This window comes from Cynoglossus semilaevis, chromosome 3 (genome assembly GCF_000523025.1).
Source record: "Cynoglossus semilaevis isolate Cse_v1.0 chromosome 3, Cse_v1.0, whole genome shotgun sequence".
Taxonomy (NCBI): Eukaryota; Metazoa; Chordata; class Actinopteri; order Pleuronectiformes; family Cynoglossidae; genus Cynoglossus; species Cynoglossus semilaevis.
The window spans coordinates 11,698,891-11,717,278 of record NC_024309.1 but is presented as its reverse complement, the minus strand read 5'-3'; the positions used below and the strand labels follow the sequence as shown (position 1 = coordinate 11,717,278).

Below are 18,388 nucleotides of genomic sequence, written 5' to 3'. Positions count from 1 at the left end.
ATCAAGGAGTACAATACTTTAATGAGGTAAAAAGAGGGGACGGGAGGGGCCGTCGAGGGGGCGGGGCTTTGTCACATCTGACAGCGAACGTTCACTTTCTCTGTCTTCTGTGTTTGCAGTCCAACAGGCAACAAGACAGAACCGTCCCCCAGGTCCTCTCGTCAGTCTCTGAGCATCAGGCAGACGCTGCTGGGAGGAAAAGGAGAAACAAAAGGCTCGACTCAGCCCTCACCCAGACCTGAGCAGGAGAGGAAAAACATGCACAGGGGTGAGAAAAAAAATGTCACTGACTATTCAAAAATATAGTCAGAATCAGCTAAAACTTTAAGACAAACGAATAAAGAAGGAGATGGTTTTTAACAGCAGTTAACGTTGGAATTCTCTCTGTGAACAGATGAGACTAGTCCTCCCAAAGATAAAGGGACGTGGAGGAAGGGAATTCCAGGTCTGATGAGGAAACCCTTTGAGAAGAAACCTTCTCCTGGAGTCACCTTCGGAGTCCGACTGGACGACTGTCCTCCTGCTCACAGCAACAAGGTCTGATTTTTAAGGGTTGATATTTTATCTCATTTTTATTTCTTCTTCTCTCGTCCTGACTGATGGTTTAATGTTTGCCCCAGTTTGTGCCCCTGATCGTGGATGTGTGCTGTAAACTGGTGGAGGAGCGAGGCCTGGAGTACACCGGTATCTACAGAGTCCCAGGAAACAACGCTGCCATTTCTAACATGCAGGAGGAGCTGAACAACAAGGGCATGAGTGACATCGACGTCCAGGATGACGTGAGTGTTTCTTCGATAACAAACACCCGATGTTGGAATCTGAAAACATTTGTTTAATATTCTTGAATTTTAACTTCATTTAACTTTTTGTGCTCCGCAGAAATGGAGGGACCTGAATGTGATCAGCAGTTTATTAAAATCATTCTTCCGTAAACTTCCTGATCCCCTGTTCACTAATGGTAAGCTGCTTTTTAAAAGAACTCAGCGTGCCATCTTGTGGCCAAAATGTAAACTACACGTTCTTGGAAATAAAAAAAAAAAAAAATTTGTTCCTCATCGTTGACAATGATAAAATTGATTAAAACCTGTTTTATATATTTTCAGATCGATACACGGACTTCATAGATGCCAACAGGATAGATGATCCAGTGGAGAGACTGAAAGTGCTGAAAAGACTGGTGAGTTCAATGGCTTATTGTATTTAATCTGTATAATGTTAAAAATCCAACTTAATATTTAAATTTAATTTCTGACAGTTTTGTTGTTCAGTCAAACTTTCCACCAACCACTGACTAGTAGCATTGTTTCTCCACCTTCTCCTCGCAGCTTCACGAGCTTCCTGATCATCACTACGAGACCCTCAAGTTCCTCTCTGCTCATTTGAAAACTGTGGCGGAGAACTCTGAGAAGAACAAGGTCAAATTACAGACGTTTTTATTTGAATTTGACTGATGGGTAATCAGAACTGAACTGAACCGAACTCTTTCTCTCTGTCTTCCAGATGGAGCCCAGAAACCTGGCCATCGTGTTTGGTCCCACCCTAGTACGGACCACCGAAGACAACATGACCCACATGGTCACACACATGCCAGACCAGTACAAGATCGTGGAGACGCTCATCCAGAACGTAAGAGTCAGATTCAGTTCACCTGAGAAATCACATGATAAGAAATAATAAGATTAAATCTGATGTTTTTATTTCTCTTCCAGTATGACTGGTTTTTCACTGAAGATGGAAATGGAGAACCAGTGGTGAGTAAAGACATTAGTGACATTAATAAATTAAACAAACATTAGTAAATACTGTCTTTAATAGATTTAAAACAAACACTGGTGTGAGATTTGAATCTATCTAATAAAAGAAATATGACACACTGACCTCAGTTTTATTATTAAAAAAAGGTGTGAATTAAAGTTTGATTCAGTCAAAGTACTTTAACGGACTTTTAGAATTAAGTCAAATTTAATACACAGCATGTGATTGGACTAGACTTCGTTATTTATTTGGAACCAGTTACTTTAGTTTTCTCTAATAATCTGAACTGCATTCTGACTCATCCAACGTCACACTCTAAATTTGAGGGATTAAATTCCTGTGTTGACCTCGTAGTAAACAGCTGTGTGTCATCTGTATAAGAACAAACATACGTTTATTTTTAAACTCTAAAACCTGAATTAATAATACATTTTGATTTGTCTTTTGACACATCTGTACCATTCCTAAAACATTTGTCCAACATATTTTTGGCTTTACTCCACTTTGAAGACCGTCTCCCCGGAGGACAGCGCCGTTGAGTCCCAGCCTGTCCCCAACATCGATCACCTCCTCCCCAACATCGGCCGCACGACGGCGTCGCAGGGTGAAGTATCAGGTAACGAGCTGCCTTTGGCAGAACGACTCCGTGGTGGGTTCTTGACTTTCTCTGTCCTTTCAAACTCCTCTGGTGATTAAAATAGCAACAGATGTTTTAATGATGACGCTGCTTCTCCTGCAGGCCTGGCATGACTCCTCCTCTTTGCTCATATGCTGTTGCCTCATAGATATAAAGCAGACAATTTGTTTGCATCATTTAGAAGAAGCAAAAAAATTGTCAAGTTTTAAATGAGCTTTTAAGCAATCGTCTTCCAAACTGTAATTGGAGCGATTTTTAGAGTTAAAGCTACTGCCAGCAGTCGAACATGTTGTTGTTGGGATGGTGCGGTCAGTGGTGTCAGTGGTGTCAGTGGTGTCAGTGTGAGGCTGATTCATTTGACATGGTTTTATGGCTTTAACCTGCCATCAAATAAACACAACAACAGGAACTAAAAGAATCTGTTCAAGACAAAAGCGTTGACAGTAGCTTTAACAAATGCAGATGCTTTTTTTTTCTTTTTAGCCCTTCCCTCTGCCTCTTATGTTTTTATTTGGGTGCACATCCACCGCTGGCCTACGCCCACCCCCCAACCTTCCGACCCCTGCCCTAAGACTAGAGCTAACACTGTTGTTTCCCACGTCAGAGAAGAGATGTTTTTACAGTGAAAGGCCACCTCTGATCCCTCTGTCCCTAGTGAGGCTCTGTCGGGTGTCCTAACGGCTTTCCCAGCATTCACACATACTGATCTTGACACAGGCCAAGTGGGAGGAGTCTATCACACCGTGATGTCACTCTTGGATTCTATAATGTCCGTGATGGACAGCTGGGACTGTAGGAAGAAGGAGGATTGTTGCCCGCGGTGTAGCTGCCTAGTCTGCAGGAACCCGCAGGTCTGTTAAGAGCCAAATGAAAAAGACAGAAAAAAAAGAAGTGAGAGAAAGAGAACAGGAAAGAACAAGTGCTGCGTTTGTGTGTGAGGCCTCAGCTGTTGTGAGGTTTTCTGTCCGAGTTGACCAAACACAGGCCGGTGCTACTGTCTGAAAGGTTCTCCGCTGTCTCTCCTCACTGTCCTACAAGCTTCCACCAGGAGAGATGGCCTGGTATGGTTCTATTTCTGACGTCCTCTTGTACCATCATCTGTACACTCAGGGGTGTATAGGGGGGCTTGGTTACTGTATGTCACAACAACAAATACACTTGAGTTAGGACTGATTTCAGCCTCTCCTCCTGGCTCACATAGTCTCCATGTCGTAGCCCCTCTGTGACCCCTCTGTCACCTCACCACCTCTGTGTGTGTTTTTTTTTTTTTGGTTTCTTCCATAGTAGTCTGCGTCCATCACTGTGTCACTGTGGTCATGTCAGCTCATCTCACGTCCACGTACTGCTCCGTCGCTGCAGCTAAGATCTTTGTGCCGTGTGTGTTTGGGGTCGACCTGTGTTTACATTCCTTTGTTTTCTTAAAGATTTCCATACAAACAACAGACAGTTATCGTAGACTTCAGCACAGACAGTGTCTCATTTCGCTCTCTTAGGCTGCAAAGCTAAAAAGGGACTGTTTTATTTTTTTGACCATCACTGTCACCACCCCCCCAAAAAATAAACTGAAGAAATGTGAGGGTGAAAATAAAAAATAAACATTTCAAGAAATTTTTTTTGACAAATTTCTCTTCTAAAAATGATATAAAAAAAGTAATTTCACGTGTAAAATTATAGAATTTTTTTTTCTTTCAAAATGTTGTGAGATCTCGTCCTTCCTGTTGCATGGCTCATTCTCCGCTCCACTGTTGACTGTTTCCTACGTGTTTGTTGCTACAGTTGCACTCAGTGTCTTAAATAAGAGGAAGGTTAGTTTTATCTGCACCGACCGAAGTATGTAAGAGTCTGGTCTCTGCTGCCCTCTAGCGGACGACCTGAGTGTAACCCAGAGCTCATTTGTCCCCTGTGTGCTGCATGAACCTGTTGTCAGCTCATGTTGTCATCACTGATCATCTGTTGTGTGCCTTTGGTTTTTTTTTTCATCACCACAGTGATGTCTTTGTTACGTCGTTCACTTCACTGTTTTTCTCCACGTGTTTAAAACTGCCTGATACATTGATCTGATTCTTTATTTCTTCTCTGTTTGACCTGCAGATTCACCGACCAGTGACTCAGCAAAATCAAAGGTGAGTGTGCGTGTGTGTATGTGTGTGTGTTTCAGTGATCTTCCTCTCTGCCCTCTGATAGCCTTAATTTCTTAAGGCCTAGTTTTTTTTTACCAATCCTTGTAGAGCAATTTCCTTCAACTCATCTGGATTAAGTTTAGTTCTCTGGATTAACAACAGCCTGTGAGTGCTGTGTGTAAATACTCTACTAGGTTTTAGTCCATCAGCACCTTTGGCCCGAAGCAGCTTCACTCCATCACTGCACTGCTGTTCTGTGGCTGCTTCACTTCAGCTCCATCGTCACGATGCTGTCTCTGTGGCTTTAATGCTGGCATGGCAAACAAAAAACAAACAAAAAAAAACTGTGCTCCGTGTTAACAACAACAACACCTGCTAATGTCCCTCTCTTTTTCCAACTCTCTGGTTTGTGGTGCTTCATGCGAACAGGTGGAGTACAGACCCATGTTTTCAGACAGGCTGGATGTTCTTGTACATGTTTCTCCATGATTACCAGCCTCCAGACTTCCGATTGTGTTGTTTCATCCTGCTCCCTTTTTCCTTTTCTTTTTTTCTCCCCGACCTCTCCTGTATCTCAGGGTTCCTGGGGTTCAGGGAAGGACCAGTACAGCAAAGACCTCCTGGTCTCCTCCATCTTTGCTGCAGCCAGCCGCAAAAGAAAGAAGTCAAAGGAGAAGCCGCAGGCCAGCAGCTCAGATGACGATCTAGACGCCGTGTTCACCAAGAATGAGCTCCCTGTCCAGAAACTGAACCACCACCAGCAGCAGCATCACCTCCAGGCTGAGGCGAGTCCCGCCTCAAAGCAGCAGACGCGGTCGGAGGAGAATGGCAAAGTTGCGGAGTTGCTACCAAAGGTCAAGCGAGAGCACAAAAACTCCTTACTCCTGAAGGAGAAGACGCCACCCAGACACTCCTCACCTTCCCCGTCGCCTTCCCCAAATGTCTCTGGTTCCCCAAACATCACCTACCAAAGGGCTTCTCAAGGGAAGTCGTCCCTGTCTGATCCACCTTCACAGCTGGATGAAAATACCTCAGACCTTGGGACCATGAGCTCAGGGGCATCAGTGCCAAGGTCGAGACCCAAAAAGTGGTCAATAGGAGCATCGCCAGACTTTCCACTAAGTCTAAGCACAGGATTGGCTGGTGCATCTGCCGGTGCAGAAGTGAGTTCCATAACCTCGGACTACTCCACGACGTCGTCCATCACGTTCCTAACTGGAGCAGAGTCCAGTGTCCTCAGCCCGGAGCTGCAGGGAGGGGAGGAGGCAGACGATGAGCGCAGCGAGCTCATCAGTGAAGGTCGACCCATGGAGACGGACAGTGAGAGCGACTTCCCGGTCTTTGCTCCTGGAGGTGGCAGCACTCAGTCAACACCTTGTCCACAGCAGAGCAAGACACAAGCCAGTGTTGGAGGTGATGGTGAAGGAAAGTCCACACCCAAACTGGAAACCCGGCGCCTTTTCGCATCTCACAAAATGATCGAGTGCGACACTCTGTCCAGGAAGTGGTCACTCAGGCAGAAAACTGACAGCGAGTCCTCGGTGGAGGGTGCAGCCGGCAGCGGGGAACGCAGCGGAGGGAGGTCAGAGTCGTCGACGCGCTTGTCGCGAGTCCTGGAGGTGATGAAGAAAGGGAGGTCCACGAGCAGCCTCAGCTCCTCGTCGCGCAGCGAGTCGGAACGTCAGGAACCAGCCTGGCACCTGAAGATCACGGAGCGGCTCAAGTTTCGCTTACGTACATCTGCCGACGACATGTTTACCCCCAAGAACAGAGCTCAGGAAACTCGAGGTAAGAAGAAGAGCATTAGACGAAGACACACCATGGGCGGACAGAGAGACTTTGCGGAACTGGCCATCATCAAGGACTGGAGGGAGCAGGGCGGCAGAGATCAGGCAGCAGATCTGTCTGCTCTCGACAACTTCAAGCCCAGATGCTCCTCTGAGGACTTCTCCATAAAAAACTGGATTCCCAGTGAGCAAAACAGAGGCTCTGAGAAGAGCAGCGAGGTTGCACCAAAGGCAGTCCCAGAGGAAGATCATGCAGAGGTTGCTCCTCAGGATGTGCCTTCAGATAAACCTCCGACTCCTGTCTCCCAGGAGGTACAGGTCGCAGGGGAGCAAGTTAATGGAAGTGGGCCGCAAGGCAGAAACAAACCCTCCCTCGGGGTGGACCCTCACCCACAGAAACTTACTGGGGTTCAAGTTGTTCGCTCGCGGTTCTACCAGTATCTGTGAAATATCCTTGGGTCCGTGTGTCTGTGAGACGGAGTGAATGAATAAAATTAAGAAACAATGTACGAATGTAGGTATTTTAGCGAAGGTTACTGCAATATTTTTCTACGAAGTATACTTTATGTATCTACTGTACATACTGTGTATATAGGCTTTCAGGATTGTTACTGGATTAATGAGATGTTTGAGTGTTTGCGTCTTCTGACTTGTCGGCTATACTGGAACAGACACAACAACAACAAAAACTCCTGCCATATTCCTTTTTTTTATCGAATGCTAAAGATATTACAGATATTTGATCATTAGGCGAGTCACAATTTTTAATCTGCCAATTAAAGTACATATTTTTGTCAATGATGGCATTTTTCTCCTGAAAACATATGCAGACGCCATAATGAGGAAGTGATGTATTTTTTGCAGCTCTTGTGCAGCCACAAAGGCATTAATACAGTAGATGTCAAGTAACACTTGACTCAAGAGGGAAGGGAAAACAATAATAATTATCTTGCAACGCCCCCTAGTAGTAGGGAGTACAGCCCCCTAATTTGGGAGCTGCAGGACTGAGAGTTTACAATTTCTCATCAGAATTGTTAAATTGTTAAATTATTAATTTTAAACTCTTTTCGTCATTTCTAATTTCAGGTTTAAAAAAAGTGACATTACTGAAGTTTTAAAGTATCATAATTGACTCTGAAGACATGTTTTTGACGCAGCACTGGTGATAAAATAACAGTCAACGTGACTGAGTACGAATAATTAAAAACCCTGTTTTATGACGGTATCGCTGTTCAGTTCTTCCTATTATTAGCAGTATGAAGAATGTATTAATCTCTCCTATTTGGACTAACACTAGTTGTTTGTGACATTTTTGTCATTTTTTTAAACATGTATGTATGTATTGTATGTCATTTTTTTTGCCTGTACTTGAAGTATGTGTGTATAGTGGAGGCTGCTTTCTGAGCTGTGTGCTGTGGGAAGTTGGTGTAGTTTTTTTTTCACAGCACAGTCACAACAGCCAGATATTAGCTCAAAGGACTGAAGGGGTTTTTATGATAGTTTTATCAACTCAAGACAGAAAAAATAAGGAAGTACTGCTACTTCAGTATGTAATGCTTGGTACAGTAGTCTATATTCACAAAATCTGTCCAGTTAATGTAAAGGTTCATTTTGGGGTTTTTTTGTTTTGTTTTGTTTTTTTATTTCAAACTGGAAAAAGTGCCTCCTTTTATTCTGTTGTTTTTTAAACTGGATTTTCCAACATTTTACAGAATAAATCATTTTTAGTCATTCCACAGATTTGATTCTCCCCTGTAGGATTTTAGTTTCAAGTTTCAAATCTCGATTTTATCCGTGGGCAATAAAAACGCACAGGCGCTTAAAACCTGGGAGAAAAATGGTAGAAAATTCTAAAAAAAGAAAAAAAAGGAAAGTATTCTTTGGAACTGCATGAGACGTTGTATCTCCAGAACATCTTGTCTGTGCTCAGCAGGACATTGGTGCAATGCCCTCCTTCAACAAACACTGGAAATAAATATTCTTTATTATATTTTGTCTGTGTGTCACTCTGCTTTTTTCTATTTTACTTATGTCGGTTATTTTCTGAGGGACATGGGATTTAAAGTTATGTTTAATAGCCGAGATTGAAGACAGTCAAACTGGCCTAAGGTTTATCTCGACCAGTACACATCACTGTGGCAAAGTGTACGATAATTTGGCCCTCTGTACGATATGCGATCAATAACCTTAAAAAAGGTTAATTATACGATAATTTGACCATTAATGTGTGGTTGTAATCTAAGTGTCATAATTGTGAAATTATTGTGAACCGTGAAGGCATCAGTTTCCATGTGACAAGTTTTCAGCCAATCGTGGTTTCCTAAATGTGAGCTACCGGCGACGTTCATGGTTTTGCTTCAGAACTATGAGTATGATTGGCGGAATGTTCGGCTGTGTCTGCCCCACAAGAAACTTAAGTTAGGTCCTGACGGTAGTCTATCTACAAAAAAAAATTAAAATAAAGAGGAAACGAAGAAAAGGAAGAGGAAAAAGAAGGGACCAAGGGAAAAGAGCCCCTCGGAAAGGAGAAGGAATAGAGGCTAAAAGATGGCGGAGAGGCTAAAAAGCTCGCGGTATAAAGGAAAAGTAAGCAGCGGCAGTATCGCCCATAAACATACAGTATAGCAAGGTAAATAATAAAAAGTAAAAATATATATATACATGAAAGAATAGAAAAAGAAAACACGGGGAAATGTGTAACGCCTTGTACGATGTATGTTTTTTTAATATTAAAATTATTAGCTAATTAGCTTTTGCTCTCAATTCATTGTAAAATAATTGGATGGAAATAACCGGGAAGGAACATTGGGATATTTTGTCTCCCCCTACAGGTTAGAAAAATAAGAGTTACATTAATGCGGGATAATATTGTAATTGTGGTAATGGCTTTAAATAACGCCTAGGATTTGATATATTAAGAAAAACAAAATGAAATGAAAGAAAACGTATTTACTTTAAAACTAATTTCCTATTGTATGGAACAATAACATTTGGAAAATTCTGTGCATTATTTTATTAATAATTGGTAAACAGAGACTGTAAGATGCAGTTTGGATATGTTATATTATTATTAATATCATTATTATTATGGAGTAGCTTCTTGTGTAGCTATATATGTTCATAGTAACATACTGTATATGGATTCATTAAGTAGATATACCCTGTCTGCAATTCAAATGTCTGTGTGAGTGTGTGTGTGTGTGCGCGCGCGCCACATGATAACAATTACCTAACAATGCTTAGCCTCGTGCTGCTGTGTCGACTTCACCTCTTACGAAAACCGTCAGTGTGTCAGCTTCCAGCTCCTCACACTCACACGGTGAATCTACGAGCGTCAACCTCTTCTGTTCTTCTCACACGGAAACAAAGGTGAGATTCTGTTTATTATTATTCATCTAGATTTATATTTTAAACCTAAACGGCAGCAGGTAACAGACACCGCTATGGTTGTTTTTCTTCACTTGTACGATTGTTTCATCAGAAAGAAAATAAATATATTTAGTCATTAGTAAAACTGTTTAACCTTTATGCAAGATTGTTGTGTTTTGGGTTTTTTTTATAGGGTTTTGTTTTGTTTGTTGTTTATTTTTATGTAACCACAGTACTAAGGTGCAGCCCACTGTTGGTGTTACGTGAAACCAGCAGAACAGGTGCAGCAGCATATAAGCTGAGCAGAGACTGTAGGTTGAAAATGTTTATGTTTTTACAAAAGATCCAACTCCGTCTTATCTATAGTTCATTTCAATAGGAACAACAGGAACTAAAATGCCAACGATTCCAAGAATGAAGCTCTGTCTTACGATCTCTCAGTTGAACAACTTGAATTCAGTTCAATGTCCTGTAGAGAAAATCTGACTTTACTGACCAGCAGAAACAAAATCTTCTTCTTTTTTTTTTTGTTTTCTAATGAAATCATCAACATTTTTTACTAATTAATTTCATATAAAAAGCTAATTGTAGACTAGTTGTGGTTCTTTTTCAATAGAACAAGAGATCAATTTGTCAAGATTTTGATCCTATTTAATGAAAGATCAACAATAAAACATGACAGTGATGACGTTTTCCCACGTCACTCATTAATCAGCGAAATTCTTCCATCCTTTGTCTACCTCCTGTCACTGAAGGAGAAATGTCCGTCTTCTATCTCCTCCTACTGCTGGTTCCTCTGGTGTCGTCACAGACGTATCACTGGGGTCCGTGTCCTACACCGAAAGTTCAACCCAACTTCAACCTCCAACAGGTAACTGTCTACATCACTTCACACACACACACACTAATACTGGTCATCAGTATGTATGTGGCACAGAACACTGCTCACACACACACACACTAATACTAATAATATCAGTATGTATGTGGCACAGAACACTGATGATGTCTCTGTCAACAGTATCTCGGCCGGTGGTATGAGATTGAGAAACTTCCTGCTTCTTTTGAAAGAGGAAAGTGCATCGAAGCAAACTACGCGGTGAGGGCAGATGGAACTATCCAAGTGTTGAACCGACAGTTCTAGTAGGTTCTGGTTTTTCTAATCTACAATCTTATTAAAATGAAAAACTGTAGTCTTGTCGTAACTGAATGACTCGATTGAGTCAGATTCAAAGTATGGCTGTTTTGGTGGCTAATGCTATCCAACCGCTAAGTTGCTAGTTAGCAAAAAACTTTTAAAATTGTTTTTAAAAGTTAAAGAAATACACTCAAAAAATGTATTTATTTAGCTACTATTCTGTCTTTTATATTGTCACTATTTTCAATATATATGTTGAATTCTTCAGAAAAAAAAAACTAAAAATGTCTGGTAGGACATGTCCACATGGGAATGTTGTTGGGTGATTATTAAGAGATAAGTTTCTTTTGTGTTGTCGTGGGTGTGGTCCTGGGACATGGTCAGGTTACAGTGTATTTTACTGTTTAAGCTGTTCATCACATCAGCTTCAGTGTGCCCCCTGCTGGACACCAGGCCAGAATGACCAGACCTTTAAAGTTTAAAAACAAAATTCTAATAAAACATTATTTCTTCTTCTGCTGTGTTTGTGGCAGTAAGGACAAGATGAGGTCGATTGAAGGAACAGCCATCCTCCCCGACTCCAGGGATCCTGCAAAGCTGGGGGTCAGCTTCTCCTTCTGTAAGACCTGATTCTGACCTTTAACCTCTTGTCCTGGATTTCTGAGATTGAATGCTTTCCAACCAAAACACATGGAGCAATGTGTATAAATCTATATAATTCTCACTTTTTTAAAGAACTGTCTAAGTGGTATTCATGGTCTAAACCAGAGGTGCCCTTAATGAATACTTTTGGGGGGAAGAAATGTAATAGGAACTTGGTACATTTTTAAAGACAAAAACACCTTTCATAGGACGCTGCTCTGTCACAGAGTTCATTCTGGTTAGTGTCCACATTCTCCGTGAATGACAGCATCACAGAGAGGTTACACAACAACGGACCCACTTTATTAGTGACCGCAGTGACAATGAGCCCATCTGTTTGTCAGTCTGAAGGTTCATGCATCACTGTGTATTCCTGTCTTAATACGTCTCCCTACATGATCTTGGCCTGATTTTCCCAACTTTACCTTCAATTTAAAAAATGTTTGGGCTTTGTAAACAACTTTCTTTCTGTTGTCTTGTTTTTACTTGAGTGATGCTGTTGTGTAATCTTTATACCTCTACCAGTTTTAAGGTGTAAACAACAGGCCTAGAATCTGACAACTAGACAGTAAGAAGTCCTTATTCCACTGTATGCAGATGATACCTGCTTCTGTTTAGAAAAAGTAGAAAGTTTCACCCCTTTATTTCGTGTGACTTTCTGCTACTAGTTACTCCATACGGCACCTACTGGATCCTATCCACTGACTACACCAGTGTGTCCGTGGTTTACTCCTGCACGGACTTTCTCCGCATCTTCCACGTGGACTATGCCTGGATTCTCAGCAGGTCACGTTTCTTGCCTACGGACACTCTCCGCTACGCCAAAAATCTGCTGATCGGTGAAGGCATCGACTTGTTCAAGATGAAACGCACTGATCAGTTTGGCTGCAAAGACGACTAGAGACTGGTGAACTGTGCAGGTGTTGACAAGTGAAGGTGATTCAGTGCTTTTTTTATTTATTCTAGTTTGTATTTTAGCAGATCATATCAGATTATGATGATGACGTTTGTACTCACTGGTTTGTATCCACATTTACCCCATTGGATTATATTCAAATGACTGACGGAAGGGTTTGCTAAACAAAGAATATAATCAAAAAATATATATAAAAAATTCATCTTGTTTTCATACAGCATTTTCTGCGTGAACCAAGTCATATCATCTTGTTTTCATACAACAGCATTTTCTGCGTGAACCAAGTCATTAAAAGAACTTGTAAAGTTTCTGGTGGTGTTTTTTTTCCTTGAAATTTGGGCAACTGTACTAAAACACTGGCATAAGTGCGAACTCGCAGTTAATTTTATCTTTGCTAAATTAAAGCTTATCCATTAATTTTAATTTGTTTTACTAGTTTTAATATTGATTTCTGATAATGTTTTAGTTTATTTCAAGTTATAAGTCTTATTTCTGAATTCAGTATTTATTACATTTGCTGTCCTATCCCTTCAGATTTAGGATTAGGGTTAGTGTATATTAAGGTAGAAGGCAAGGGTGTGTGTGTGTGTATGTGTGCGTGTGTGTGTGTGTATTCAGTCTTCTAGACCCCTCATACCACAGACCACAGTGGACCAGCAGAGAACCAGCAGCATTTTTCCTTCCAGCTTCACAGACTATTTCCAGGTAAAAAAATCTGCTGATTTTTCTTTAATCATTCAATGAATTTGTTTTTAAGAGTGTCTATTAGTATGTTTAGTATATTTTTCAAATTTAGATTTAAAAGTATATAAATAATTTTGGTTCTTTCCTCTCCTGACTCAGAATGAAGCTGTTTTTGTCCATCACTTTCCTCTGTTGCCTCTGTGCCTCATTTCACTTCACAGGTGAGTTTCCTTTTATTTTTAACCTCCTTTTGTTGTTTGTCTGCTTTGAAAATAGTGTTGCTGCAGTTTAATTCATTAATAAAACACACTGATAAATGATCAGGTGTGATATGCACTATTTAAAAGCATGTTTTAAATCCTGTATGATGTGACAGAGCTGTGTTTGTTTTGCTGACTGCAGGGGTACAAAGAGGACTTATTTGTGTGTATCAGTGTTTGCTTGAATGGTCAGCAGTTATATTTGAACAGTGAGAAGGTTTTCCACTGTCCTCTGGGGAAAAGCTCACTTTTCGTTTTTTTTCCCCTGACCTGAATCCTGTCTTTGTAAATGGAAATCTGTGGAATGTTTGGGAATGTTAATTTGTGTGTTTTTCCCCTCTTCCCTCTCCTGGACAGAGGCCAGAGTCATCCCAGAAGGAGGTACTGTACTAAAATATTTAAACACATTTATACATATATCATTACCAGAAAGAAAATCCAAAATAAATAAGTCCGTTACTATGCATATATGCATTTTTGTGCTTCTGTCTTCTGTAAATACAAAAAGTATCACTGTGTTAAAAGGCAAAGGAATACTTCGAACCTCCTGTCGTTGCAACATTCCTCACCCTCGTGTTTCTCCTCCTCTTGGTTGAAGTGAACAAAGCTCGTTTGATTGTTGAGACTTTTGCTTCTTCACAGATACTTCCAGAGGAAAGTTCCAGTCATGTAGATTTCAGAAAATAACTAACTTAATAATTCCGAAAATAATAAAAAAAAGCTCGACTGAACGCTAGTGTGGATTTTGTACATAATCACAGTTGCTAATACATCCAAGCTTAAGGCTAGCTGGCTAGACAGCTTAGGATTTTCCAGGTTTACTAAAATATTACAGAAATACTTAGAACGTAAACAAAGGGAAAGTTACAATAATCTTAAAAATGAGTTCAATGTTAGCCAAAAATAACAAAAAAGATAAAAGTTAGGCTAGAAGAAGCTAATCCTAAGTATTGTGTGTTTTCAGTGCCGTACGACCAACCACCAGCTGTCCCCTACTGGCCCTACTCCACCTCTGACTTTTGGAACTACATTGAGTACTTCAGGTCCATCGGTGCCTACAAACATATTGATGAGATGGCCAGGGCTTTCTTTGCCCACCAGCACATTGGAGACACACTGGGATATGAGACCAACGAAGGACATGAGCACTGAAGAAGAAGAAGAAGCCCAGACAGTGAAATGTGAAAGCCTTTTACATCTAAAATACAAAGAAATACATGGAGACAATGCATCATTAGTGAAGTAGGTCAAATAATGAAATACAAATATTGTTACAAAATAATAAAATATTAAATGCAATACAAAATATGTGTTACTGTAGCCTGTATTTAGAGTTCAGAGGTGAAAGAAAACGTAGAAGTAGGATTTTTGTACACCGTCCTGTTGTATCCCTTCATGTACTAACATGAGACAAATAAACTACGTGTTATTTCTACTAAATGGCAATGTTTTCTTATTTGCTTCCTTTATAAGCCATCATTGAAAATGATTTCCGACATAATGTGCAAAACATAACAAATAGACATGTATTTTTTAAATTAATTTTATTTGTTTATTTTTAATAAAACACGCTTCGTATTAATTTGAGCTGAGAACCTTTGTTTGCGGAACTATCGCGCACAGTCGGACATACATTGGTGTCGCACACATACTATCTGTTTACCAGGAGTTCCGCCAATATCCAGGCTAATAGTAAACTTAACACAACACCGCATTTTAACCGACAACGGTGGAAAAATAAAAATGAAACCAGCCGTGGACGAGATGTTTCCAGAGGGAGCTGGTCCTTACGTGGACCTGGACGAGGTAAATTTCGTTGTGAAAGCAACGTATTTGTTCGTTATTAAAGCTAATGCTAGTTAGCTGTGGTGGTTCGTTAACTGTGTATGGTCTTTTGGTATGAAGCGGTCCAAAGTTTGTCTGGAAAAATCGTACATCATTACATTTTAGAGTCTAAACTACTATTACTAAACGTGATTTTGCGTTGTTAATACAAAATTCACTCCATGTCCAGACTAATACTCATCAGACAGACGACGTGTTTTATGTCTATTTCGAATGTTTTTTTCTGTTTGTTTGTCTGTTTCAAGCCTTTGTAAACTGTAGCCATTTTTATGTCTCTGGTCTTGTTTAGAAGCACAGTATTCTGGTTGGTTATTGAATTTCAAGGCGGCTCTCTGTGAGCATTGATTGTGATGATGTTAATTATATTAGTATTATCCTTCCGGCGGCTCAAACTATTGAGTTTGAGTTTCTGCTCTGACCTTCGTGATAAGGAGAACTTAAAACGTAAAATACACAGACCGACGAATATGCCACATTGATATGAAATGTACAACCTCTATTGTTATTATGTTTTCTCTCTCTCTCTCTAACGTGTTATCCTCATATGTACTGTCCTGTATTCCCAGGCAGGGGGCAGCAGCGGTTTGCTAATGGATCTCGCGGCCAATGAAAAAGCAGTTCACTCTGACTTCTTCAATGGTAACGTTTACACGGCACTCTCCCACCATTTATCTGCTCACAAATGTTTTATGTGTCTGTCAAGGTTCTAAGTCACCTGTGTTTGATTAGTCCCAGTGTAGAATATTATGTAGAAACAGCAGAAGGAATGCAAATGTAGAATATTTAAAACAAACAATGGTGTTTGAATTGGGGTTTAAAAAAGCTAAAACTGACAACAATTGATTAAAAAAAACAGCAATCATAAAATGGTGTTGTCTGATGATCTATTAAGTTGAAGAAATGTGAGTTGGTGTAGTGAAAGGTTTGAGTATCACAAGTTTGTTTTATGTGTAGAAGTCAGTTTGCAGTTTCTATGAATGGGATTTCATACATGAATTACATGTATTTACATTTTAGCTTTGAAGACATCAACAGGATTTTTTTTTAATTCTCCACATTAAGTTCAGGTAATCCCATAAATAAAATTAATGAGAAAAACATTTGCAGGTCATGTTCAGCATAAACCCTTCATTTTAACACATCTGTCAGTGGAAGTGTTGAGACTAATCCAGTTTTGTCAGTGGTGTAAAAGGATAAGGAGGAGGAAACCAGATCACGTACAGGCGGCACACTGAGACGTTAGTGTAAGCACATTAAGCCGTTTCTTTCTTTAACCACATTTGGCTGTTTTCAAATGAACCCACAGAAATCCACTCTTCCCCCTGTAAACACCAGTTAATGTGCTGGGGCACACTAAAAAAAAACAACCAGCTAATCTGTTTTCTGGCTTGCAGCGTTGGCTGCTGGCAAAACAATCCTGGCTCAGCAGCTCCCGACCCAGAAAGAAAAGAGCTGATTGTTGTAAAGACCCGAATGAAGCAGTAGAAAAAGAGAAGACGGGGAAAGGACTTAACTGCTGCTGTAAGACTGGGGCTCAGCAGGACGCCCCGCCAGTCAGCTGCTTTCAAACACACACACCTTTTCTTGTTGGGACCCTCTTTGCCTAATCCTAACCCTAAAGCAAAAACTGATTAAACCTCAGATCAGATGTTTTAAATTTGTCACTTAAATAGGAGTGGGGAAAAATGTCTTTAAAGAATCCATATTGAAGTATTTCCAAAAGAAAACAAGTAAAATACTGTCAGCACACCATCATAATTAAAAACAAATTAGTCGGGACTGGTTCTCAGAAATCCTGTAGAAAATGTTGATTATATTATCTCTAAAACAAACCTTAGGCTCTCTGAGGAGAAGTAAAGTAGAAAAGAAGTTGAGAAACAATCTGTTTTTATCAGAACCCTCTGAAAGTACAATCGCTACTACCCTCCGTTCTGTGTGCAGTGATATTGATCAGTGCTTTCTCTTTAGACTCCCATGAGAAGATGTGATGGAGATGGAGGCAACAAATGTAATTTAATGCAGTTGCATGGCATTAGATTCATTGATTACATTGATTGCAGCAGCTGTGACTCAAAGAGTTGATCTGTATTACAGACAGGGAGAGATTAATTAAAGCCTTGATTACTAGGAGCCGATCAGGGCTGAACTGATCACCTGTTGGCAATATTGATTGACTCGTCGATGGTTCTTTACAGTACAGTGCACAGGTCCTTCAGCTGCATGAAGCTAAGAGAAATAATCCAACCATGATGAAACCTGTCTGAATTAGAGAAGATTTGTTCCTGACTGGACAGAAATATGAGTAACATCTTCAACAACTCCAGCTACATTTACTGCAAGGAGTAACATCTTACTCAACAACTCCAGCTACATTTACTGCAAAGAACTGAAAAAAGATTTTTTTTGTTTCAATTTTTTAGATGTTGTTTTCTGTCTTTCATGCCTCCAGTACAGCCTTGTGTTTGTAATTGTATCTTTTGTTTTTCAACCGTCGCTGCATCTGTGATTATCTTGTTTGTTCTAATTGTTGTGAAGTGTCAGAAAAGTGATGGGGAAAAAACAGCACTAAAGACTGAAAGGACTAATGAAAAAAAAAAGTTGAGTTCTAAGTAAATAATTCTGTCTTCTTCTCTGTTTTCTTCTTTAGACTTCGAGGATCTTTTTGATGATGATGACCTGCAGTGAAACAAACGCTGAGAGACACAAAAAAAAGACTTTGAGAAAATGGGGTCATTCTGACCATATGCACTTTGTCATATTTGTACAGCCCCTCTCCCCCCTACTCCTCCCACTGTTCTTGATGTAGATCCTCACCCAATTGAAATAAAGCCTCTCTCTGTTTTTACACCAAAATGTGCAAAGACGAGCTGTCAGCGTGAACCAGGTGTGTGTGTGAATTGTGAGAATCCCTGACATTCCGGCTGCGGAGTAAATTCTGAGTATGGTTTTAGCTCCTGTCATGTTTGAATCTGCTCAGAGTTGGATTGTAGGTTTGAGGCCGCGCTGAAACACCTGTTTGGAAACGTAATTACACACAGGATACAGTGTTAACACGACCGCTGGACGTCCAGCCGGCGCACGACGGGACAGGAGGGGGCTGCAGAACACGTGGATGTGCTGGAAAAGTAAAGTGTCTGTAGGCGAGTGTCAGTAATCTTTATATATGTATTTTTTTTAATGATGCAGGATGAGTCGTCAGCAGTGAGTGTAGGTGTGAAGGACAGAGACGACAAAC

At 40.5% G+C, this 18,388-nt stretch overlaps 4 protein-coding genes across 8 annotated transcripts in view; all 4 read left to right on the top strand.

Moving 5' to 3' along the window:
* The window catches only part of arhgap21a (Rho GTPase activating protein 21a), a 62,862-nt gene extending 54,573 nt beyond the window's left edge, over positions 1 to 8,289 (top strand). For 3 of the 5 annotated variants that reach the window (XM_008308074.3, XM_008308073.3, XM_025054361.1), the window contains 12 exons: positions 1 to 26; positions 120 to 268; positions 395 to 537; positions 621 to 779; positions 880 to 958; positions 1,104 to 1,177; positions 1,326 to 1,415; positions 1,501 to 1,626; positions 1,710 to 1,751; positions 2,266 to 2,371; positions 4,484 to 4,515; positions 5,091 to 6,746. The exon at positions 1 to 26 is cut by the window's left edge and continues 36 nt beyond it. In XM_008308074.3, the coding sequence (XP_008306296.1) occupies positions 1 to 26; positions 120 to 268; positions 395 to 537; positions 621 to 779; positions 880 to 958; positions 1,104 to 1,177; positions 1,326 to 1,415; positions 1,501 to 1,626; positions 1,710 to 1,751; positions 2,266 to 2,371; positions 4,484 to 4,515; positions 5,091 to 6,746 (2,682 nt within the window). Of the gene's footprint in view, positions 27 to 119; positions 269 to 394; positions 538 to 620; positions 780 to 879; positions 959 to 1,103; positions 1,178 to 1,325; positions 1,416 to 1,500; positions 1,627 to 1,709; positions 1,752 to 2,265; positions 2,372 to 4,483; positions 4,516 to 5,090 lie in introns of all 5 variants that reach the window. The other 2 variants (XM_017031634.2, XM_008308072.3) reach the window with 1 other exon arrangement.
* A 1,111-nt stretch (positions 8,290 to 9,400) lies between these two features.
* apodb (apolipoprotein Db) lies at positions 9,401 to 12,491 on the top strand. The gene is made up of 5 exons (XM_008308076.3): positions 9,401 to 9,668; positions 10,424 to 10,539; positions 10,690 to 10,811; positions 11,340 to 11,425; positions 12,117 to 12,491. The coding sequence occupies exons 2-5, from the start codon at positions 10,429 to 10,431 to the stop codon at positions 12,347 to 12,349; spliced, it is 552 nt and encodes a 183-aa protein (XP_008306298.1). The 5' UTR covers positions 9,401 to 9,668; positions 10,424 to 10,428; the 3' UTR covers positions 12,350 to 12,491.
* A 316-nt stretch (positions 12,492 to 12,807) lies between these two features.
* Positions 12,808 to 14,748, top strand: otos (otospiralin). Its single transcript, XM_008308079.3, has 4 exons — positions 12,808 to 13,069; positions 13,208 to 13,269; positions 13,666 to 13,689; positions 14,273 to 14,748. Exons 2-4 carry the CDS (start codon positions 13,209 to 13,211, stop codon positions 14,458 to 14,460), a joined length of 273 nt encoding a protein of 90 aa, XP_008306301.1. The 5' UTR covers positions 12,808 to 13,069; position 13,208; the 3' UTR covers positions 14,461 to 14,748.
* A 154-nt stretch (positions 14,749 to 14,902) lies between these two features.
* On the top strand, positions 14,903 to 18,038 carry cops9 (COP9 signalosome subunit 9). Its single transcript, XM_008308080.2, has 3 exons — positions 14,903 to 15,114; positions 15,720 to 15,792; positions 17,801 to 18,038. Exons 1-3 carry the CDS (start codon positions 15,052 to 15,054, stop codon positions 17,836 to 17,838), a joined length of 174 nt encoding a protein of 57 aa, XP_008306302.1. The 5' UTR covers positions 14,903 to 15,051; the 3' UTR covers positions 17,839 to 18,038.
* The last annotated feature ends 350 nt before the right edge of the window (positions 18,039 to 18,388 follow it).

Bases quoted from the DNA above. Each gene is read 5' to 3' on its own strand.
- apodb (XM_008308076.3), top strand. From the start codon at position 10,429: ATGTCCGTCTTCTATCTCCTCCTACTGCTGGTTCCTCTGGTGTCGTCA. The intron at 10,540-10,689 runs GTAACTGTCTAC...CTCTGTCAACAG, and splicing joins CCAACTTCAACCTCCAACAG to TATCTCGGCCGGTGGTATGA. The intron at 11,426-12,116 runs GTAAGACCTGAT...TTCTGCTACTAG, and splicing joins GGGGGTCAGCTTCTCCTTCT to TTACTCCATACGGCACCTAC.
- otos (XM_008308079.3), top strand. From the start codon at position 13,209: ATGAAGCTGTTTTTGTCCATCACTTTCCTCTGTTGCCTCTGTGCCTCA. The intron at 13,270-13,665 runs GTGAGTTTCCTT...TCTCCTGGACAG, and splicing joins TGCCTCATTTCACTTCACAG to AGGCCAGAGTCATCCCAGAA. The intron at 13,690-14,272 runs GTACTGTACTAA...GTGTGTTTTCAG, and splicing joins CAGAGTCATCCCAGAAGGAG to TGCCGTACGACCAACCACCA.
- cops9 (XM_008308080.2), top strand. From the start codon at position 15,052: ATGAAACCAGCCGTGGACGAGATGTTTCCAGAGGGAGCTGGTCCTTAC. The intron at 15,115-15,719 runs GTAAATTTCGTT...CTGTATTCCCAG, and splicing joins CTTACGTGGACCTGGACGAG to GCAGGGGGCAGCAGCGGTTT. The intron at 15,793-17,800 runs GTAACGTTTACA...TTTCTTCTTTAG, and splicing joins TCACTCTGACTTCTTCAATG to ACTTCGAGGATCTTTTTGAT.